This window comes from Rana temporaria, chromosome 2 (genome assembly GCF_905171775.1).
Source record: "Rana temporaria chromosome 2, aRanTem1.1, whole genome shotgun sequence".
Taxonomy (NCBI): domain Eukaryota; kingdom Metazoa; phylum Chordata; class Amphibia; order Anura; family Ranidae; genus Rana; species Rana temporaria.
Genome location: NC_053490.1, coordinates 523,314,398 through 523,338,944, shown reverse-complemented (window position 1 = coordinate 523,338,944; position 24,547 = coordinate 523,314,398). Strand labels below are relative to the sequence as shown.

Sequence of the window (24,547 nt, the reverse complement as noted above, 5' to 3'; positions counted from 1 at the left end):
GCCATCCAGTGCCATCTGCCAGTGGCAATACCAGTGCCACCATCCAGTGCCAATTAGTGCCACCTTCCATCCAGTGCCATCTGCCAGTGCCACCCTCCAGTGCCAATTAGTGCCACTTTCCATCCAGTGCCACCTGCCACTGCGATCCAGTGCCACCTACCAGTGCCAACTAAAGCCATCAGTGCCACCTGCCAATGCCAACCAGTGCTAACTATTGCCACCCAGTGCCACCTGCCAGTGCCAATTAGTGCCACCTGCCAGTCAGTGCCAACCAGTGTCACCTGTTAGTGCCACGTGCCAATCAGTGCCACCTGCCAGTGTCAATTAAGTGCCCCCTGCCAATCAGTGCCATCTGCTAGTACCATCTTTCAGTGCCATCCAGTGCAACCTGCCAGTGCCAATAAGTGCCTTCTGCTAGTGCCATCTTCCAGTGCCAAAAAAAAAAAAAAATCAGCCGCAAAAATCGGCATCATATATCGGCCATCGGCCACCCAGATTTCTAAATATCGGCATCGGCCAGAGAAAAACCCATATCGGTCGACCTCTACTAACTAGCATTATAGTTGGTGGTCGTGTTCACTGCTCTATGCACACTACAAGTTATATTGCCCTTCTCGAGAGCGAGCAAGAGATCTTGGCTACCTTCCTACATACAGCGGGATCGTGGAGAATGAACGTAGACACCCTCTAACAGGACGTGAAGTTGCAGCAAAAAAAGGAATTTGGAGAGCACTCGAAGGGAGTTTTTGAAGTGAAGTTTATTTTTTTTCAAACCAGTGTTCGTTATCGCTGTCAATTTTGATGTGGCTCGGGTTGTTGACCTGCTTCCTGTATCTTCTATGCTTCATATCCGGTTGTGTGGTTATCCTTGCGATTTTATATATTTAGCAAACCGTTGGGTAAATGACTGCCAAGATAAGATTAGATAACGGCAGACAGAGTCTTATGATTTCAGTCAGTGAGACCAGATGTGAAGGTTCAAATAGAAAGCGAGAGAGAAGGGAGGAGGAAAAGTATCATCATGAAAAGGGGAAATACACTAGGGCCTCGTTTCCACTGAGCGCAACGGTTCGGGTCGGTACAGTTTGGAACAGTTAGAATTAGGGTTGTCCCGATACCACTTTTTTGAGACCGAGTACAAGTACCGATACTTTTTTTCAAGAGAGGAGAGCACGGAACACGGGGGGGAAAGAGAGGAGAGCGCGGAACACGAGGGGAAAGAGAGGAGAGCGCGGAACACGGGGGGAAAGAGAGGAGAGCGCGGAACACGGGGGGAAAGAGAGGAGAGCGCGGAACACGGGGGGAAAGAGAGGAGAGCGCGGAACACGGGGGGAAAGAGAGGAGAGCGCGGAACACGGGGGGGGGGGAGAGAGGACAGCACGGAGGGAGAAGACTTGCAACTCCCCTGCCTGCCCAGGTATCGGCTGAGGCATCGGAGCATTTCCCCCGAGTACAAGTACTCGGGCAAATGCTTGGTACCGATACTAGTATCGGTATCGGGACATCCCTAGTTAGAATGGTCCGGTCTATTCAGGTGAGCGTTTCCACTGCAAATCGGACCGTCAGTGGCAATACAGGGTTTAGAAAAAATGCCTGGCGTGTCCACCAATTAGTGGAATGTATTGTAGCTCCGCCCTAACCGAACCGTTCCATTTTCTATGGCCCCACATCTGAAGCAGGACCCAGAATGGTGCGGTACGGTTCAGTTTTATGTCACACTTTCATAATGGAAACGCCCAAAATAGCGTACCGTACCGAACCGATCCGCTCAGTGGAAACGAGGCATAGGTGGCCAAAGAGCATGAAGACACCTCACATTCACACCTACCTATATGGCCAATCCCTATGAATCCAAAGCTGGTTTACAGACACTTAAGGGGCTTGCAGAAGAGGCAGATCAAAAACAGCTGTGTTTTTATTGATGAAGCTCAGTCCAACTTTCTCAAGACCTTGAAGGTCTTCAGAAAGTTGGACTGAGCTTCATCGAAAAGTTGACTATAAAAACGCTGCGATTTTTTTTTTTGATCTGCCTCTTCTGTAAGACCTGTGCATCCCTCTAAACCATTTAAAAAAAAAAAAAAAAAATTTATGGATTTGTTTGTGGTAAGGTTGTCCCGATTCCACTTTTTTTAAGACTGAGTACAAGCGCTGATACTTTTTTCAGGTACTCGCCCATACCGATTTTAATTATACTTTTTTTTAAAACTCATGTGACAGTGGCACATGTCAGTATTTATTTTTTATTTTATTTTTTGACACTTTTTTTTTATTTTAATTTTTTTTTACAAATGTGTTATTGTTATTTTTACAAATGTTTTTTTTTTTTTTTTTTTTTTAAGGGGTGTGACGGTTTCTGTGTGTGTGTGTGTGTGTGTGTTTTTTGTTTTTTATTATTTTTTAATTATTTTTTACATATATTTTTTTAAGTATTATTTATTGCAATTCTTCTTTTTTTTTTTATCAGCCCTGTTGGGGGGCTTTGGTGAGACATCAGGGGTCTTAACAGACCTCTGACATCTCCCCCTTGAGACAGGGAAAAGGACTGAGGACACAGATTCCCCCAGTCCCTTTCTCAGCAGCCTCAGCTGCACTGAAAATGAATGGAGAGAAGACAGCGGCTCCTCTCCAATCATAAACTGATGCATCGTAAACACAGTTTACAAAGTTTTAGTTGTGTGTATGGACAGAGTCAGTGATCACTGACTCTGTACGTTCGGAAAACGAAGGAGCCAAATTTACCGGCTCCTACTTCCGCTCTCCATCCTGATAGATCAAGGGGGACAGCAGCAAAACGGAGGGGGACTGGAGGAGGATACGAGGATAGGGTGATTAGTGCTTGTAACTCTCCCGCACTGATCACCCCGACTGCCCAGGTATCGGGTGAAGCATCGGAGCATTTGCCCGAGTTTGGTGAGGAAGAACCTGAATGACCTAGACAGAGCCCTGACCTCAACCCTACTGATCACCATCCCTAAAGACATGGTTTGATGGGTTTGGTGAGGAGGAATTTGAATGGCCTGTACAGAGCCCCGACCTTAACCCTACTAATCACCACCCATGAACACATGGTTTGGAGGAACTTGATTGGCTTGTACAAAGCCCTGACCTCAACCCTACTGATCATCATCCATAAAGACATGGTTTGATGGGTTTGGTGAGGAGGAACTTGAATGGCCTGTACAGAGAAATGACCTCAACCCTACTGATCACCATCCCTAAAGACATGGTTTGATGGGTTTGGTGAGGAGGAATTTGAATGGCCTGTACAGAGCCCCGACCTTAACCCTACTAATCACCACCCATGAACACATGGTTTGGAGGAACTTGATTGGCTTGTACAAAGCCCTGACCTCAACCCTACTGATCATCATCCATAAAGACATGGTTTGATGGGTTTGGTGAGGAGGAACTTGAATGGCCTGTACAGAGAAATGACCTCAACCCTACTGATCACCATCCCTAAAGACATGGTTTGATGGGTTTGGTGAGGAGGAATTTGAATGGCCTGTACAGAGCCCCGACCTTAACCCTACTAATCACCACCCATGAACACATGGTTTGGAGGAACTTGATTGGCTTGTACAAAGCCCTGACCTCAACCCTACTGATCATCATCCATAAAGACATGGTTTGATGGGTTTGGTGAGGAGGAACTTGAATGGCCTGTACAGAGAAATGACCTCAACCCTACTGATCACCATCCATAAAGATATGGTTTGATGGGTTTGGTAGCAACTTGAATGGCCTGTACAAAGCACTGACCTTAAAGTGGTTGTAAACCCACTCTGACAACTTGCACATACAGGTAAGCCTAGATTAAGGCTTACCTGTAGGTGCAAGGAATATCTCCTTAACCTACATGTTTAAGGAGATATTTGCAGAAAACACTGCACCGATGTCTACGGCACACTGAGCGTCCTGGCATTATGCTTGGGATCATGCCGGGATTATGCCGGTCCCGTGCGCATGCGTGGGAGTGACGTCATCACTGCTCCAGCCAATCACAATGCCGTAGCGGCGATTCCCGGAAGAAGCACGGAGAGGACATGGCGGAGGAGGGGAACAAAGAAGCACTTTGGGGCCTCAATCTCAGGTAAGTCATTCATAATGAGCTAGTATGCTATGCATACTAGCTCATTATGCCTTTCTCTTGCAGGTTTTTTTTGTAGAAAAAAAAATCCACCTTTACTTCCTCTTTAAAGTGGTTGTAAACCCTTACAATCCACTTTTTACTACAGGTAAGCCTATAATAAGACTTACCTGTAGCAACCCTGGATATCTCCTAAACCTGCCGTTACCGGCGAGTCTCGCGGGCCAATTACAGCGCCGGAGACCACGATATCTGCAAATAACTGGGAGAAATGTCGATGGCTGGACCAGTGTACGGGGACCGCTGCGGGGGCTTCGATCTAAGGTGAGTATTTCATATCGAGCAAGTGCATACTAGCTCATTATGCCTTTTTGTCTTGCAGGTGTGTGTTTTTTTTTTTTTTGTGGAGGGCCATCTTGATATTTTTGAAGCCGTCGTGGTTTTATTTTTATTTATTTTTTTAAACATTGACATTATGCGGTCTCTTCGTTCATAAATTCTCTCCCCCGTCTGTCAGTGGTAACGTGAGATGCGTTTCCTTTTAACCTTAGTGATCACCATCCATAAAGACATGGTTTGGTGAGGAGGAACTCTAGTCTCCTGCACAGAGCCCAGACCTCAACCCTACTTCCATAACCCCTTCCATAACAACATAGTTTGGTGTGTAGGAACTTGAATGGCTTGTACAGAGTGACTGACTTCAACCCTACCAAACACCATCCATAAAGACATGGTTTAGTGTGTTGGAACTTGAGCCCTTACCTAGGGCTGGAAAATAAAATCGATTTGAATCGAGTTGCGAGGGCAAATTGATTCAAATTTTGATCAAATCGATTTTTTTTCCATAGGTCGGCGCTGGACTAGGCCGAAGCCGCGCCTAAAAATCCTGCCCGCAGCTCGCCGCGATCCTGGGAAATGGCCGCGAGGGCCGACGCCGCTCGCGGACTTTTCCCAAGATTACGGCGAGCTGCGGGCAGGGTTTTTAGGCTTCGGCCGCGGCGACTTGTTCATTCCCCGACTTGTTCATTCCCCGACTTGTTCATTCCCCGACTTGTTCATTCCCCGACTTGTTCATTCCCCGACTTGTTCATTCCCCGACTTGTTCATTCCCCGACTTGTTCATTCCCCGACTTGTTCATTCCCCGACTTGTTCATTCCCCGACTTGTTCATTCCCCGACTTGTTCATTCCCCGACTTGTTCATTCCCCGACTTGTTCATTCCCCGACTTGTTCATTGCCCGACTTGTTCATTCCCCGACTTGTTCATTCCCCGACTTGTTCATTCCCCGACTTGTTCATTCCCCGACTTAGTTGGGGTAGGCGGTACACTTTGGTGGGGGTGGGTCAGCCACGCCCTGTGACCTTTGAACTCTGGGAACCCGCCTTCTGACCTTTGGGGGAAGTCCCTGTTCCAATTCCTGAGTCCTAGCCATATTCTTCTATGGGAAACCCTAACCACCCTGACCCTAACCCTACTGATCACCTTTTGAGATGAATTCAACGCTGATTGTGAGCCAGGTCTTCTCATCCAACATCAGTTACCTGACCTCACAAATGCTCTTTGGGTTGAATGGACACAAATTCCCACAGACACCCTCCAGAATCTTGTGGAAAGCCCTCCCAGAAGAGTGGGTGATGTTGAAAGCCTCTAACTGAGGGCCATCTTGATATTATTTTTGAAGTCGTCGTGGTTTTTATTTGAATTTTTTTAAACATTGACATAATGCGGTCTCTTTGTTCATAAATTCTCTCCCCCGTCTGTCAGCGGTAACGTGAGATGTATTTCCTTTTGTTTTTCCACAGAACTTTTATTGCAATTTCTATAGTATTCTATTCCATGGACGGTTTCCTTTTGTTTTTCCACAGAACTTTGTTGAAATTTCTATATAATTCCTTTCAATAGAGGATTTTCTTTTTGTTTGTTTTTTACATATTTTTATTGACATTTCAAATAATTCTATTCAATGGAGGGTTTCCTTTTTGTTATTGAAATTTCTATATAATTCTACTCACCGGAGCGGTGTTGCAATGTGGTGGCTAGTGCAAATTCGCTGCGCTGGAAAACGTATGGCATGCAGCACTTTTTTTTTTTTTAACACCTAGCACAGCCGTACTATGGTGTGAACTGCCAAAATCATTTGTATGCCTTTTTGTAAAAAATAAAAATAAAAATTTGAATGTTGCAATAAAAAAAAACACAATTTGAAAGGGGGAAAAAAAAAACATGCATTTTATTTGTAAATAACTTTGCAATGCTTTCTACCAGAACCATTGATTACTGATGATCATCGATCGTGTATGGATCTGTCTCCCAGGTTCCAACTATCAGGGTGCTTTCACACTGAGTCGCTTCACGGGCGCTATAGCGCTAAAAATAGCGCCTGTAAAGAGCCTTTCCTCTCACTCCAAAGTTAACCACTTAAGCCCCGGACCATTTGGCTGCCCAATGACCAGAGCACTTTTTGCGATTCGGCACTGCGTCGCTTTAACTAACAATTGCGCGGCCGTGCGACGTGGCTCCCAAACAAAATTGGCGTCCTTTTTTCCCCACAAATAGAGATTTCTTTTGGTGGTATTTGATCACCTCTGCGGTTTTTAATTGTTTGCGCTATAAACAAAAATAGAGCGTCAATTTTGAAAAAAATGCAATATTTTTTACTTTTTGCTATAATAAATATCCCCCAAAAACATACGTATTCGTTTACCTATTTTTGGTAAAAAAAATCGCAATAAGCGTTTATCGATTGGTTTGCGCCAAATTTATAGCGTTTACAAAATAGGGGATAGTTTTATTGCATTTTTATTAATTTTTTTTTTTTTACTACTAATGGCGGCGATCAGCGATTTTTTTTCGTGACTGCGACATTGTGGACACTTCGGACAATTTTGACACATTTTTGGGACCATTGTCATTTTCACAGCAAAAAATGCATTTAAATTGCATTGTTTATTGTGAAAATGACAGTTGCAGTTTGGGAGTTAACCACAGGGGGCGCTGTAGGAGTTAGTGTTCACTTTGTGTGTGTTTACAACTGTAGGGGGGTGTGGCTGTAGGACTGACGTCATCGATCGAGTCTCCCTATAAAAAGGGATCACTCGATCGATGCGCCGCCACAGTGAAGCACGGGGAAGCGGTGTTTACACACGGCTCTCCCCGTTCTTCAGCTCTGGGGAGCGATCGCGACGGAGCGGCTATAAACGAATAGCCGCGCCGTCGTCCTGGATCACTCCCCGCAGGAATCCGCCCGCCGCACGCAGCGGGGGGGGGGGTACCGATCGGACCCCCCACCCGCTAGAAGGCAAGGACGTATATATACGCCCTTCTGCCTGTCCGTGCCATTTTGCGGACGTAAATATTCGTGCGGCGGGCGTTAAGTGGTTAAATAAATATCCCCAAAAATATATAAAAAAAACATTTTTTTTCCTCAGTTTAGGCCGATACGTATTCTTCTACATATTTTTCGGAAAAAAAAAAGCAATAGGCGTTTTCCGACAAAGTGTCAATCACGAAACGTACGTCGAGGCGCCTGGTTACGTAAGTACAACGACGCACTTCCGGTCCCGCTGCTTCTCCGGCTTGGAACGCGCGCCAGCTCCCCAGCGAGGAACTCTCTCCACAACCCCATCTGCTACGCTGACTAGCCTCAGTGCCAGGTCTAAGGCACTACCCAAGTAAGAGGCCATTTGGCGATGGTTTAGTTTATGGAATATTTTATTAAATAGTATTTCAATATGGTGGTTTCCCTCTGTCTTTGTTTGATATTATGAGATTGGTTGGACTAAGGAAACGTAGAGCCGCGCAGTTGAATCCTGGGTACTGGTTCAGTGACCAATGCTTTACTTGACCCTTTTTAACAAATCAGGTCAACACCTTGTGGTAAGGAGCCATCCATTAGTGCACCTTTGGTGGATATTCTTGATTTTGGTGGAGGTGGACATCTCTTGTATCGAATTTCCAGCACTGTACTATTCAGTTTTTAAAGCGGAGCTCCACCCTAAAGTGGAACTCGTGCTGATCGGAACACGCCCCCCCTCCGGTGTCACATTTGACACCTTTCATGGGGGAGGGGGGTGCAGATACCTGTCTAAAGACAGGTATTTGCACCCACTTCCGGCCACACGTCTCGGGCAAAAGACGGGTTTTTCCCGACTTCCCGTCTGTCCCCCGTTGTGTGCTGGGAACACTCGGCTCCCAGCACACAGCGTGTGAGCCAATCGGCGGGCGCAGCACGACTCGCACATGCGCCGTAGGGAACCGGGTAGTGAAGCCGCAGCGCTTCACTTCCTGGTTCCCTCACTGCGGACGGCGGGGGGAGCAGCAGAGAGACGAGCGATCGCTCATCCTCTTCTGCGGACGGCGCTGGACTCCAGGACAGGTAAGTGTCCTAATATTAAAAGTCAGCAGCTGCAGTATTTGTAGCTGCTGGCTTTTAATATTTTTTTTTAATGGCACATCCGCTTTAATTTATCACGGACACTCATGAATGGACTATGTGAAGGATGCTTCAGTTTAAATTCTCCCTGCTAAGTAATATTGCTGTGTGTTAAGTGTAACAGGTGATTTCAGGTATGACTCACCCCTCTGCTAACAGGCTTTTGAAATGTTAATGACCCTTCCTCAGCCAGTCCTATTTCAAAGGGTAATTGTGTGTGTGAAGGAGCCCTGTGGTTACTGTTTACTGTGATTAGAAGTGGCTCATGTTAATTATTATTCTGATTGCTTCATTGTGGTCAGGCTGTCGAGATAATGTATTCTGTACAACTAGTAATTACCTTCGCTGATGTCATTATCTAAAGAAAATGTGTTTTCAGGATCGGCTCCGAAATGTCTGCCCATGATCTGTATGGAAGCCCCAGTGTGAGGGGGCGGAGATTTGTCATTGTAACAGTTTTGGAAATTACATATAAGCTGTGTGTTATACCATTAAAATCTGTCTTGTTCCAGCAGTAAGCGTGACCCATGTGTGGCTTATTGGGTGACTCCAGGAATATCCCTCCTCGTGGAATATTGGGGTGATTTTCTTTATGGGGAGAAGGGAAGACTTTGACGGGGATATCATTCTACTACCGTCACAGACTATATTTATTTATTTATTTATTTATGGACTCGCATTCATTTTATATTGTGTCACTTTTGCTATTTTTGTTCATTGTTGGTTCAGATGGACCATCTTATATAATTTTCATATAACATTTATCACCCACCCATTTATTAAGCAGTATTAGCGCCCCCTTTATACACTATCACCAGGCGTTTGGTTTGCGCAAAAGTTATAGCGTCTACAAAATAGGGGATAGTTTTATGGCATTTTTATTTATTTTTTAATAATAATGGCGGCGATCTGCGATTTTTTTTTTTTTTTTTTTTTTTTTTTTTTATTATTGTGACTGCGACATTATGAGGACACTTTTGTCACCATTTTGGGACCACTGTCGTCATTTATACAGCGATCAGTGCTATAAAAATGCTTCGATTACTGTAAAAATTACACTGGCAGTGAAGGGGTTAACCTGTATTTGGCGCTGAAGGGGGTCAAGTGTGACCTAGGGAGTGATTCTAACTGTTAGGGGGCGTGGCTACGAGTGACACGTCACTGATCGCTGCTCCCGATGAGAGGGAGCATTCGATCAGTGACATCTCACTAGGAAGAACGGGGAGATGTTGTGTTTACACTGACATCTCCCCGTTCTTCAGCTCTGTGACCCGATCGCGGGTCCTGTGGGCACAGTCACGGAGCTTGCGACAGGGTCTCGAGTGCGCTGCCGGCAGCAAATTAAAGGGGAAGTATATATACGCCCAGTGCCGATCCTGACCTCCCTGGGGCCCTAAGCAAAATGACATGTCGCATTAAAGTTGAGAAGCAGGTGGGGGGGGGGGGGGGGGGGGGGTGTCCTGCTGTCGGAAATGACATCTTACATTAAAGTGAGAAGCGGGAGTGCTGACTTCTTACCTCTTCTCTTATGCAGCCAGCAAGTTGAGAAGCGGGGTGAGGGGCCGAAAATGACTTCTCACCAGGCGGGGCCTCTAGTTATTTGGGGGGCCCCCTGCAGCTTTGTGGGGCCCTGAGCGGTTTTTATAGTGAGCCTATAGGGTGGATCGGCCCTGTATACGCCCATTTGCGCAGCCGTGCCATTTTGTCGAAGGAAAAACTTGTGCGGTGGTCGGCAAGCATTTTAAAGCCCGAGGGCTTTCACACTGGAGCGGTGCGCTGGCAAGACGGTAAAAAAAAGTCCTGCAAGCTGCATTTTTGCAGCGCTGTAAGACTTACCGAACCGCCGGCAAAGAGCCGTTGCAGCGGCGATTTTAACCCTTTTTCAGCTGCTAGCTGGCGGTAAAGTGGCGCTAAAAATAGCGGCGCTTTACTGCCAACGCCCCAATGTGAAAGCAGCCTTAATCTAAAGCTGGCCATACTCGAGGAGAATTTTGGTTCAAAATTTTTTTTTTTAAGAATAGCCGTTCAATTTCCGACTCATTAGTGGGGGTCAAATCAATGGCCGTTTTCGACTGCAGTCACATGAAAGTATAAAGGAGCAGGATGGAAAACTACTTTTTTCGAATTAACTAATTTGTAACAGTACATGTGGTTTTCATTTGGGGAAATTTTCCATTCATTCCAAAATGGAATGCTAAAAGCAAACAACATTTTGAAGTACATTCAAATGACACTTGTCAAGTCATCGAATGTACTGAGAGTTTTGTGTGGTGTTTTTTTTTTTTTTAACCACTTAACCCCCCGGACCATATTGCTGGTAAAAGACCAGAGCACTTTTTGCGATTCGGCACTGCGTTGCTTTAACTGACAATTGCGCGGTCGTGCGACGTGGCTCCCAAACAAAACTGGTGTCCTTTTTTCCCACAAATATAGTTTTCTTTTGGTGGTATTTGATCACCTCTACGGTTTTTATTTTTTGCGCTATAAACAAAAATAGAGCGACAATTTTGAAAAAAATGAATATTTTTTACTGTAATAAATATGCCCCAAAAATATATAAAAAAAAAAAACGTTTTTTTTCCTAAGTTTTGGCCGATACGTATTCGTAATAAATCGATACGTAAAAAATCGCAATAAATGTTTATTGATTGGTTGGCGCAAAAGTTTTAGCGTTTACAAAATAGGGTGTATTTTTATTGCATTTTTATTAATATATATTTTTTTACTAGTAATGGCGGCGATCAGCATTTTTTTTTGGTACTGCGACATTATGGCGGACACTTCGGACACTTTTGACACATTATTGGGACCATTGGCATTTTTATAGCGATCAGTGCTATAAAAATGCATTGGATTACTATAAAAATGCCACTGGCAGGGAAGGGGTTAACACTAGGGGCCGGGGAAGGGGTTAAGTATGTTCCCTGGGTGTGTTCTAACTGTAGGGGGTGTGGCCTCACTAGGGGAAATGACTGATCTTCTGTTCATACATTGTATGAACAGAAGATCAGCATTTCTCTCCCTGACAGGACCGGGAGCTCTGTGTTTTTACACACACAGCTCCCGGTCCTCGCTCTGTAACGAGCGATCGCGGGTGCCCGGCTGCGATCGCGCCCGCCGGGCACGGGAGTCAGGCAAGCAGGAGGCGCGCACGCGCCCGCCGGGCACGCGCACGGAAGTCAGGGGCAAGCAGGGCCTGCGCGAGAGCCGACGTTATACAACGCGCTCTCGCGCAGGGGAGCCGCCCTATAACGATGGCGGCTGGTCGGTAACCAGTTAATCTTTTATAAACTGTGTTGAGAAAGGCTAATCTAGACCAAGTGACAATGCAGATGGGCAATAGGGATTCAGGGACAGACTGTTGTCACCCTCAACCAGGAAGAGCCCAAACACGGACCTTCATAACAGGATCATGGGGTATTTTAGTGAAACCTGAAGATTTAAAAAAGAGAATGTAAATGACATTTGAAACGATACCATATAAAAGGTTGAGAGTTTAGTGTTTGGGTTTCTAATGGCCTTCTGTTACTCCCATGGTGTCTTGCCATGTTGACACTTGTTTTTTTTTCCCCTGTTCTCTCTCTGCAGAGCAGAAAACGGCGTTGCCCTGTGTTCCCGGCCTCGGAGTGGAGCTGACTGCTGGACACGGACTGGCACCTTGTCATGCCCGGTGGAAGAAGGGGTCCTAGTCGGCAGCAACTAAGCCGTTCCGCTTTGCCCTCTCTGCAGACTTTGGTTGGCGGTGGGTCTTGTGGCAATGGCACAGGGCTGAGGAACAGGTGAGTCCTGCAGGCCAGACGTGGGAGGAACTGACATTTCTTCATGTTTACCCAACAATTAGACACATGGGGGGGGGCACCTTTTAAGATTATGTTGCATGGATGGGTATACATTCCAATAGCCCTTCATGGACTTGCAAGTCAGACCTCTTATAACCGTAACCAGCTGGACTCAAATCTTCCCTTGAGGCCTCGTACACACGACCGACGTCCGTCGGACCATTTTCCGCGGACATGTTCGGTCGTCTGTACGGACAATTTTCCGGTGGATCGGACAGGTTTCCAGCGGACGAATGTTTCTTAGCATGCTATGAAACATGTGCGCTGGAAGCCTGTCCGTTGGACATGTTCGGTCGTCTGTACGACTCACCGGACATGTCCGCTCGGCCGAAAGCCCTCGCATGCGTCAAAGTGATTCGACACATGCGTGGAAGCATTGACCTTCCAGGGTCGCGCACGTCGCCGTGTCATTGGCGCGGCCACATCAACGCGTTCGCTGTCCGCGGGAAATTTGGTCTGATGGTATGTACAGCCATCAGACCAAAATCCGCCAGCGGACATGTCCGATGAAAACGGTCCGCGGACCGTTTTCATCGGACATGTCCCGTCGTGTGTACGAGTCTTGCAGCCTGACAGACTACCCTTTCTTACTCTGATTCCACTGCACACTGTGAGCTTCTCACAGAGCGCATTAGAAGCTGCAGCAAGTCAGAGCCCGCCTCCTTTTCCTATCCTTCCCTGTCTAGCATCATCTAGCCTTTTCTCGCCAATCTGACTGTCCCTGGCCCACTCCTTTTCGTTCATTGGATACCAGTTCTTTCTATCATGTAGGCTCAGTATCAGATCTGGGCGTTGCCTAGGGCAGTCTCAATCCTGATACAGTGGAACCTCGGCTTACGAGTATAATCCGTTCCAGGAGAATGCTTGTAATCCAAAGCACTCGCATATCAAAGCGAGTTTCCCCATAGAAGTCAATGGAAACAAAGATATTTTGTTCCGCATTGACTTCTATGGCATGCAATACCGCATGTGGCCAGAGGTGGGGGGGCACCGGAAATACTCGGCTGATCTCGGAAAGGTCCGGGAACGAAGTATTTCTGAACGTTCCGAGTGTCCCCGGCGACCCTGCACCTCTGGCCAAATGCGGTACTGCACACCCTATTAGCTTGAACTCTGCTCATTTTGCGAGACAACACTCGCAAACCGAGCTCATTAACCGCGATAATCGTAAAACGAGGTTCCACTGTACTGCCTTCCTAGGAACGCCAGCTCCTCCTACCAGCCATGACTTGCATGGAGAAGCACAGAGACCCAGTGATGATGTCACTGGATATAAAAAATAAGGTATGTGATGAAAACGGACAGGTTTTATTTAAAATGTCATAAGCAGTCTTGATGGGGGGGGATCCAGGGCAAGCAAGATATAAAACCAGATAACATTTTCAGCTTTACGCCTTCTTCATTCCCCCCTCCTCTGACCTCTGTCGTATGTTTGAAGTTCTCTTTAAAGCTTCAACTTCCAGTGTTTGTGGATAAGAATTTTTTCTTTTGAATACGGCTTTGAAGTTCTAAATTTCATCTCAAGTTGGGCATGACCTTTAAATCACACGAAGATGTAAAAATACGTGGCCTGGTTAATATTAGATTCCCTCCTAAGAGCACCTGTCATTAGCTCAATGTGGTCCAAATACCGACCGTTTCATGGGTTACCCATACATCTTTAGTGTGCACTGGTCCATATATTTATGCAAATACAGACTTTAAAGGGAGATCTTTAAATGGTTCTAGGTCAGTTTGTTTAAATATATTTTTTAAGCTTTTAATGTGTAGATTTTTTTTTTTTTTTGCCCGTAAAAAATAAATAAAAATTCTGCATATATAAATTTTATGAAATCACCATGACACTGGTGTCACAAAGCATAACATTTTTAGTCTCTCTCTCTCTCTCTCTCTCTCTCTTTCTCTTTCTCGTTCTCTCCGTGTGGTATAGTCTGTGGGGTTGATTTACTAAAACTGGAGAGTGCAAAATCTGGTGCAGCTCTGCATAGAAACCAATCGGCTTCCAAGTTTTTTTTGTCAACGTGTAAAGTTGTTTACCTAAAAATAGGATCCTGCTCTTTTAACCACTTCAATACTAGGCAGCACTGATAGGCGGCAGTGATACGTGGAACTGGTATGCGCCACTGATGGATGGCACTGATAGGAATCACTACAGGTAGGTATTGGGGATGGGCACTGATTGGCAGCTGCCTGGGCACTGATTGGCATTTCCCTGGCAGTCTAGGGTGGCATACCTGGTGGTCCTGGGCTGGCATCCAAGGGAGGACTGCGCTGATAAATGATCATCACAGACCCCCCCCCCCGTCAGGAGAGTAGCCATTGAGGAAAAGCCGATCAATGGCTCTCCCTGTTTTACATCGTGATCAGCCATGATTGGATGAGGCTGATCACGTGGTAAAGAGCCTCCGTCAGAGGCTCTTTACTGAGATCGATGTAGCGGTGTGTTAGACTGACACACCGCGCCACCGATTGCTGTGATGTGCGCCCCCACGGGAGCGTGTGGCTGTTATCCTGCTGGACATCATATGACGCCCAGTCAGGATAACTGAACCACCACCTGGCTGTCATTCTGCTAAAAGTCCAGGTGGGAAGTGGTTAAAGCATGTTATACAGCACAGTGCTTGTGCTGTGTAATTTGGCCCCCTGTAACACCTGAAATACCTGGCTGATCCTGCCTGGCTACCCTCCCCTCTGTAAAGTGACCATGGTGTATCATGGCTGCTGAGCCCTGACACTGTGGTCAGTTTATGTGCCTCCGTCACCCACAGCTCTCCTGTGTCCTCCTCTGTCCCCCTCCACCCTCTCCTCTCTGCCTGTCAGCTTTTGCCAATCCCCCCCCCCCTTTCCTGCTCCTGAAATACCTTTTAGGCAATACACATAATTCCCCACTGTTATAAAGCCTACTATGCTGCAGTGTATGTTCTTTTGTAAAAGGATGCCTATTTCTACCTGAATTGGCGGTCACATAACTCCTCGAGGCTCCCCTCCTCCCTGCCTGACTTCTCAGCCTCTCGCCTCCTCTTCTCCCCTCCTCCAGACTAACATATTAAGGTTTACCTGTAGGTGCTGGAATTATCTCCTAAACCTACATGGTTTAGGAGATTTTTACAATAAAGCTGTGTACTTTGTCTAGGGCACACTTTAGAAAGGGCAGATTGTGCCTACAGGGGCCATGCCGTGACTGGCGGATCCCGCGCCTCCGGCCAGTCACAGAGCCGGAGTTCACGGCCCCAGAAGGAAGAGGGGTGAAGATAGACGCTCCCTGCTAGTGGGGACAGCAGTGACCATCACAGGCTTCGGTTTCAGTTAAGTGACACATAATGGGCTACTATGCGATGCATCATAGCCCATTATGCTTTATTTTTGCAGGGAAATAAAAAGAAAGTAAAACCCATCAGGGTTTACTACTTCCTCTTTAACAACCACTTATAGTAGAACTATATGCAAAACATATTTTTTTATTTTGGATAAAGCAAGGGAGGGTTATAACCCCTGCTAATTTTTTTTTTTCTGTGTCCCATTGCGTTGATTTCCCTTTTACTTCCTGTCCCATACCCAAACAGGAAGTGAGAGGAAATCCATGCAAAAATAAGAGAATTTCTTGGTGACCCCCAGAACTGTCCCCATTGGAAGATTTCTCTTCCGTTACTTTTGTGGGGACAGCCCTAAATTTGGGATTTTCTTTTACTTTCACTTTTAATGATAATGCTAAACAGTAAAAATCTAGAGAGGAGGGTGAATCTCCTTAACAGGAGCACAGACATTGATAAAAACTGACAAGCGTTCTAATCTCTCTCCACTTCATCCAAAATAAAAAATAAAATAAAAAAAGTTTTGCCTTTAGCTATATTTGAACAAGCTGAAGTTGGAATATGATTGGATACCATGCAGAGCTGCACCAGATTTCGCACTCTCCAGTTTAAGGAAATCAACCCCTGTTTGTTGTGTTTTTTTTCTTTTTATTATTTTATTTTATTTTTATTTTTTTCCAACAGTGAAGTTAAGGAGAGCCTGGAAAATGTGAAAGAATAGCAGAGGGCTCCACCTGGTGGCTAGATATGGAAATATAATATATTTTTAGCACAATAGGAAAAGAAAATAGAAATTGTAATTTTGTGTGTTTCTCTTTTTTTTTTTTTGGCCATAGTAAAGAAAATGGGCACAAAACACTACAGTCCTTTATAAGGTAAAGTTGAGTGTTAGGCTGATGATCTTGCTTTGTTCCCCTGTCGCTCCAATCTGATTTAGTTTTTCTGACCTTTGGATATTGGTCATAGAGAAATTTAATCCTCCAAATGCATTGCATTAGAAAGCTCTTAATGCCCACATTTTTTATTTAAAAAAAATCGGCACAAGGGACAGCCCTTAAGTAACATAGGTGAGGTTGAAAAAATGCCAGAAAGCCCATCCTATGTGTGTGATTATATGTCAGTATTACATTGTGTATTCCTGTATGTTGTGGTCATTCAATGCAAAGTGTGCCTTGTGCTGTTGGCCAGTCTCTCTAATGGTTGACCCCAGACCCCTCAATCCCACGTGTGTTGGTAAATTCACTGGGCCCGTCACAGGCACTTATCAAAGTGTGTTGACTATGCCTGCCCTTTCCACCCCCTTCTCCTTTCCATTAATGAAAGGTGCTCTATAAATGGAAGACGGGCAGATGAATGAAAGGTCTGCCTCCTGCATTTTATAAGATGCTTTTTAAACTTTCATACATGACAGCGTGTGACCTTTGATTGGCTACAGCTCATCACATGGTACAGGGTGCTGTGATTGGCCCACAGCTATCACATGGTACCAGAGCCAATCACAAAAGTAATTGAAAACAGTCACGAATAGAAGCCATTTATGGCTGATTTTTGTTTACATTATAATGATGTGATTGCTTCGGCCAATCATAGCGATCGCATGATACCCTGGCCTCTCACAGCGGTCACAGGATCGCTATGTGCTCAGCGACAAGCCAATACGTCACTGAGCCTGCAGCTGCTGCCCTGCTGCATTAAGTGTACTGTGGCAAGGTGAAAAGTGGTACATTTAATAATAATGGCCAGAAAACACAGAAACAGACTGTGAAAACTGTAGTGTCTCCTTACACTAGTGGCCAGTGGAGAAGTGGTCTGTTGAAAGTCGCCCCCTTAGATTGGTGGTCACTGTAGAAAAGACTCCTTCCATTGGTGGTCGCTGTCGAAGCAGCCCCTTCCAATTGGCGGTGGCTGTAGGAGCGTCCCCTTTCCATTGTCTGTGGTTGTAGGAGCGGCCCCTTTTCTTTGGTGGTGGCTGTAGGAGCGACCCCTTCCAATTGGCGGTGGCTGTAGGAGCAACCCCTTCCCATTTGGTGGTGGCTGTAGGAGCGGTCCCTTCCAATTGGTGGTGGCTGTAGGAGCGGCCCCTTCCCTTTGGCGGGGGCTGTAGGAGCGGCCCCTTCCCTTTGGCGGGGGCTGTAGGAGCGGCCCCTACCCATTTGGTGGTGGCTGTAGGAGCGGCCCCTTCCAATTGGTGGTGGCTGTAGAAGCGGCCCCTTCTAATTGGTGGTGGCTGTAGGAGCGGCCCCTTCCAATTGGTGGTGGCTGTAGGAGCGGCCCCTTCCAATTGGTGGTGGCTGTAGGAGCGGCCCCTTCCAATTGGTGGTGGCTGTAGGAGTGGCCCCTTCCAATTGGTGGTGGCTGTAGGAGCGGCCGCTTCCAATTGGTGGTACTTTAGGAGCGGCCCCTTCCAATTGGTGGTGGCTGTAGGAGCGGCCCCTTCCAATTGGTGGTGGCTGTAGGAGCGGCCCCTTCCAATTGGTGGTGGCTGTAGGAGCGGCTCCTTCCAATTGGTGGTGGCTGTAGGAGCGGCCCCTTCCAATTGGTGGTGGCTGTAGGAGCGGCTCCTTCCAATTGGTGGTGGCTGTAGGAGCGGCCCCTTCCCTTTGGCGGTGGCTGTAGGAGCGGCCCCTTCCCTTTGGCGGTGGCTGTAGGAGCGGCCCCTTCCCTTTGGCGGTGGCTGTAGGAGCGGCCCCTTCCCTTTGGCGGTGGCTGTAGGAGCGGCCCCTTCCCTTTGGCGGTGGCTGTAGGAGCGGCCCCTTCCCATTTGGCGGTGGCTGTAGGAGCGGCCCCTTCCCTTTGGCGGTGGCTGTAGGAGCGTCCCCTTTCCATTGGCGGTGGCTGTAGGAGCGTCCCCTTTCCATTTGCGGTGGCTGTAGGAGCGTCCCCTTCCCATTTGGTGGTGGCTGTAGGAGCGGCCCCTTCCAATTGGTGGTGGCTGTAGGAGCGGCCCCTTCCAATTGGTGGTGGCTGTAGGAGCGGCCCCTTCCAATTGGTGGTGGCTGTAGGAGCGGCTCCTTCCAATTGGTGGTCGCTGTATAAGTGGCCCCCTCCATTGGTGGTCAGTCTAGGTGGGAGATTTAATATCCGCCATTGCTCAGAGAACTCCTAGCAGTCTCCTAAAGGAACCCTAGTTGAGAAATGCTGATCTAACTGGTGGGGTAACCATCCATCGCATCCCATAGACAGGACCTCCTCACATCTCCATGCTTGCCGTGATCAATGGAAGTATTCACTTGGCAACATGCCAACAGTAAACCGCACCTAATGTGTTTTGAGGGACATGAGGAAAATGACATGAGATCTTGTTCCAAGTTGATGACTTCTGTAGCCAGAAAATTAGCATGGCAGACAGGCAGTTGGCATTTTCAGGAGAAGTTGGCAATGACAACCTAATCCATGACAATCTAATCAGTAGAAATGACCTCTAATTAGTAAAACAGACAGTTGTATGACTTATGTGTAACTCTGTTTCTTTCTCAGGAATGGTAGTGCAGTTGGCCTCTCCGCCCCTCCGATAACTGCCTTGATAACCCCTGAACCCGTGCGTCACTGCCGTATCCCTGACCTGCCGCTGGACGGAAGTCTCCTCTTTGAGTTCCTCTTTTTTATCTACCTTCTTGTTTCACTCTTCATCCAGTACATCAATATATACAAGACCGTGTGGTGGTACCCATATAACCACCCTGCCTCCTGCACCTCTCTGGTGAGTCGGTGGGCAGTGAAATGAAACCATTCTAATGTACTGTATGTGAGGGTAGAAGAGGCAGACGCTGTGCTTGGTCCGCCCAGGGATGGAAGGTTTAGCGTCATTCTAAAAGGTTACCATTTAAGTCTATACATTCACATTTAGCAGAACTTCTCCCACATTAAAGCTCAAGGAATTTAGCGCCTTAAAGTGGGGGTTCACCCTTAGAGAGCACTTTTTCCCCTTAGATTCACGCTCGTTTTTACTAGGGGAATCGGCTATTTATTTTAAAATATGTGCAGTACTTACCCGTTTACGAGATGCATCTTCTCTGTCGCTTCCGGGTATGGGCTGCGGGAATGGGCGTTCCTTCTTGATTGACAGTCTTCCGAGAGGCTTCCGACGGTCGCATCCATCGCGTCACGATTTTCCGAAAGAAGCCGAACGTCGGTGCGCAGGCGCAGTATAGAGCCGCACCGACGTTCGGCTTCTTTCGGCTACGAGTGACGCGATGGATGCGACCGTCGGAAGTAGGGGTGCAACGGATCAAAAAACTCACGGATCGGATCGATCCTCGGATCAGGAGTCACGGATCGGATCATTTTCGGATCAGCAAAAAAAAAAAAAAGGGTCCGTTTTTTCATTGGTCCAAAAAAAAAAAATATATATATATAATAATAAAATATATATTTTTTTTTGGACCAATTAAAAAAAGGAACCTTTTTTTTTTTTTTGCTGATCCGAAAAAATAGCACAATAGCAATTCACAGGGAGGTGGATTAAAGAGGAAGCAGGTGAGGCTGTTTGGGACTTAAAGTACAAACAGCCTCACCTGCTTCCTCTTTAATCCACCCCTGTGAATTGCTATTGTGCTCTTTTTTCCCCCTTCCCCCCCCCCCTCCTCTCACACCAGTGCTTCACTGCTAACATTCCCATTCAGCTTGCTAGAGCCCAGTGCACAGCGTGACACGCCTCCCCGGGGAGGCGTGTCACGCTGGGCTCTGGCAAGCAGACTGGCCGCTGCTCCGGAGCTAGGCCGAAGCCGGGGACTTTCCTAGGCCTAGGCTCCGGAGCGCTCCGCGGATCGCGGGGTGTGCCGATCCGAACGGGGTGGCCCGTTCGGATCACGGATCGGTGACGATCCGTTACACCCCTAGTCGGAAGCCTCTCGGAAGGCTGTCAATCGAGAAGGAACGCCCGCTCCCGAAGACCCATACCCGGAAGCGACGGAAGAAGATGCAGCTCGAAAACGGGTAAGTACTGCTCATATTTTAATACAAATAGCCGATTCCCCTAGACCGAACGAGCAGGAAGCTAAGGGGAGAATTTTTTTTTTTTATAAATGGGTGAACTCCCGCTTTAAATAAATAAATAAAAATGAAGGCACACTATGGGATAAATCCAAGGAGGTGCATGCCATCTCCTGGGCTCATCTCTATTATTTTAACCACTTATGGATCATGCCTTTTTAGATGTGGTGTTTACAAGTTATAAACAATTTTTTTTTGCTAGAAAATTACTTGGAACCCCCCAAACATTATACATATTTTTTTCCCTCTAACACCCTAAAGAATAAAATGGCAGACGTCGCAATTCTTTTTGTCACACCGTAATTGCACGCAGCAGTCATACACACACACACACACACACACATATATATATATATATATATATATATATATATATATATATATATATATATATATATATATATATAGTGAAAGGTAATGTTAGGCTGCGTAAATTGATACCCAACATGTCACGCTTCAAAAAATGCGCCCGCTCGTGGAATGGCGACAAACATTTACCCTTAAAAACCACCATAGGCGACGTTTAAAGAAATTCTACAGGTTGCATGTTTTGGGTTACAGAGGAGGTCTAGGGCTAGAATTATTGCTCTCGCTCTACCGATCGTGGCGATACCTCACATGTGTTGTTTTCATATACGGGCGCTGCTCACGTATGCGTTCGCTTCTGCGCGCAAGCTTGTCGGGAATTTTTTTTATTTATTTTACTTTATTTTTACAGAGTTTAAAAAATAAATAAAAAATTGGGTCACTTTTATTCCTATTACAAGGAATGTAAACATCCCTTGTAATAGAAAAAAACATGACAGGTCATCTTAAATATGAGATCTGGGGCCATAAAGACCTCACATCTCATATTTAGACTGCAATAAAAAAAAAAATGTCATTTAAAAAAATTGCAAAAAAAAATAAAAATGGCCCTTTTAAGAGCTATGGGTGGAAGTGACGTTTTGACATCGCTTTCGCCCTGCTATAGTATGGAGACGGGTGGGCCGTCTTCCACTTACTCGTCTCCATACCCAGCCACGGACAGGACCCGGCCATCTCCACCGCTACCGATGGCTCCGGTAAGCGAGAGAGCGGCGGGAGGCCCCTCTCCCTCCGCCGATAACGGTGATCTCGCGGCGAATCTGCAGCAGAGACCACCATTATTGGAAACCGGACCGCTGGCTGAAGAGATGGATACCTGGGTTATGGAAGCTAGCTGCTGCCATAACACAGAGATCCCTCTTCAAACAGCCGACGTGTGCAGAATCCCATGGTGCGCATGCACCCTCGGCAAAAACTACCCCCCTGGGAATGTGTCATGTGGGGATACGTATGCCATTCACGCTCAGGCGAGAAAGCAGGAAGTGCTGAATTGCAACACAAAAATTTGATTATTATTTACCAATAATAATAAAACTTTTAGGTTCTGTAATAGGGAAGGGGGAGGAGCCAAAAGAGAAGAGGTTCATGTAATTGATGAAGGTCGGCTTAAGGCCCCTTTTACACGGCTCTGTAGCAAAATTGCTACGTTTCAGATGTGCTTGCTGTGCGTTTCTGGGTTGCCTGCACCTGTGAAAAATGGACATGTGACTCAAAAATGCACCAAAAATATAAAAAAAACACAATCGTGGTGCGTTTTTTTTTTTGCCACGATTTCCATGTATTTAAATGGGAAGCTGTGTTTTTGGTGCAGTTTTCAAAACGCACTGCAACTGTAATGCAGTGGTGTGAAATGTAGACATGTGAAATTCGTTTCGTTCTGAATTCATTTTTTTTTTTACAAATTTCGACAAATTCGAAATATCCGAATTAACGAAAAACACGTTTTCCAAATTTTCCCGAATATTTTGTAAATTGGAATATTTGAAGATCTGGGAATTTTGAAATTCAAAATCCGAAAATAAGAATGAAGTTTTGAAAAGAACGAAAATCCCGAAATCTGAAATAATTTAGAATATTCGAAAATATGGAAATTCGAACATTTTGAATGTCTTGAAATTTCATTCCTATTTTCAAATTTTCGGATTTCCGGACATTCAAAATGTTCGAATTTCCAGATTTTCGCATATTCAAAATTATTTCGGGATTTTCGTTCTTTTGAAATTTCATTCTTATTTTCAAATTTTCGGATTTCAAAATTTCCGAAAAACGAAAATCCCAAAATCTGAAATAACCAACTAATAATAACTTAACTATTGTTAACTATTAAATTCTAGGTATTGGAATTTCTTAAAAAAATTGTCTGCTAGTGAACGCAACGAATATGAATTTATCTGAAGTTACGAATTATTCGAAATAATGAATGCCGTATCTAAAAAAATGGAATGTATCGAATTAATGATAAGAAATAATAATTAACCACTTCCATACCGGGCACTTACGCACCTTCCTGCCCAAGCCAATTTTCAGCGCTGTCGCACTTTGAATGACAATTGCGCGGTCATGCTACACTGTACCCAAACTATTTTTTTATAATTTTTTCCCCACAAATAGAGCTTTCTTTTGGTGGTATTTGATCACCTCTGGGATTTTTATTTTTTGCTCAACAACTAAAAAAAGACCGAAAATTTTGAAAAAAATATTTTTATTTTTATTTTTTTCTGTTTTTTTTTCTTCTTCGATTACGGGCACTGGTATGCGGCACTGTTGGGCACTCATGGGCGGGTCTGATGGGCACTGATGGACACTGAGGGGCGGCACTGATGGACACTGAGGGGCGGCACTGATGGACACTGAGGGGCGGCACTGATGGCATTGCTGGGAATCGCTTGTTTATCCCAGTTCCCATGTTGCCAGTCAGTGCCCATTTGTGGGCACTGATTGGCATCTTTCTCATTTATTTAAATTTTTTACTGCCCCCTTCCCTGGTGGTCCAGTGTGGCGATCCGAGGGGGGGCTGCACTGATAAACAATCAGCACGAACCCCCCCCCCCCTTGTCAGGAGAGCCGCTGATCGGCTCTCCTCTACTCTCGTCTGTCAGACGCGAGTGAGGAAGAGCCATCAACGGCTCTTCCTGTTTACATCGTGATCAGCCGTGATTGGACACGGCTGATCACGTGGTAAAGGGCCTCCGCTGGAGGCTTTTAACCGAGTTTGGAGATGCAGGGTGTCAGACTGACACCCCGCATCACCGAGCGACCCCACGGGCTTGTACCGGCATGAAGTCCTGCAGGACGTCAATAGACGTCCAGTCAGGATTTCACAACAACTTCCCGGACGTCAATTGACTATTGACCGGGCGGGAAGTGGTTAAAAAACATTTTTTATTATCAATTCGTTCTGTTCCATTTGTTTATTATTGTCATTATTTCGGATAATTTGTAACTTCGGATAAATTTTAAGTTTTTTCGTTGCGTTCACGAACAGCCAAATTTGGAAAGAAATTCCAATACCTATAATTTAATAGTTATTACGGTAGTTTGCTAGCTATTATTTCTTAATAAAAACGAAACAAAAAAACAAAGACGAACAGATTTCTCAGCATTGCCCATGTCTAGTGAAAAGTCCCAAAGGATTGAAAGGGAAACCTTTTTTCTTGCAAGGAAAACATATCCGTGTGAAAGTCCCAACTATGGGCTGGCAGCTAAAGAACCAACACAGAAGCTTGTCTTTGCAGCATTCTCTGTCTGATAAAAACTTCCTTCTAATGATGTGAAAAGGAGACTAGAGCTCCATCTTCTGGCTGAATAGAAGACTACATTTCAATATGTAAGACTTCAAAAAAAAAGTTGAGCTGTCCAGTAAGGCTGCATTCACACCTAGGCGTTTTTACGCCTGTAGCGCTACGCCGCTGCCGCCAGAGGGCTGAAAACAGATGTCCCTCTATGGAGATGGTTCACATCTCCACGCCGGACGCCTGTCGCCTGCCGCGTGAAAAAAGGTCCCGGACCTTTTTT

The 24,547-nt window shown here is 45.9% G+C and overlaps 1 protein-coding gene across 5 annotated transcripts in view; it reads left to right on the top strand.

Annotated features, from left to right (window-relative positions):
- Nucleotides 1-24,547, top strand: part of TMEM39A (transmembrane protein 39A) — a 100,955-nt gene that overhangs the window by 35,083 nt on the left and 41,325 nt on the right. For 3 of the 5 annotated variants that reach the window (XM_040339095.1, XM_040339092.1, XM_040339094.1), the window contains exons 2-4: nucleotides 12,112-12,302; nucleotides 16,510-16,548; nucleotides 19,151-19,373. In XM_040339095.1, coding sequence (XP_040195029.1) covers nucleotides 12,187-12,302; nucleotides 16,510-16,548; nucleotides 19,151-19,373 — 378 coding nt within the window. In that variant the 5' untranslated portion in view covers nucleotides 12,112-12,186. The remainder of the gene's footprint in view (nucleotides 1-12,111; nucleotides 12,303-16,509; nucleotides 16,549-19,150; nucleotides 19,374-24,547) is intronic. The other 2 variants (XM_040339093.1, XM_040339096.1) reach the window with 1 other exon arrangement.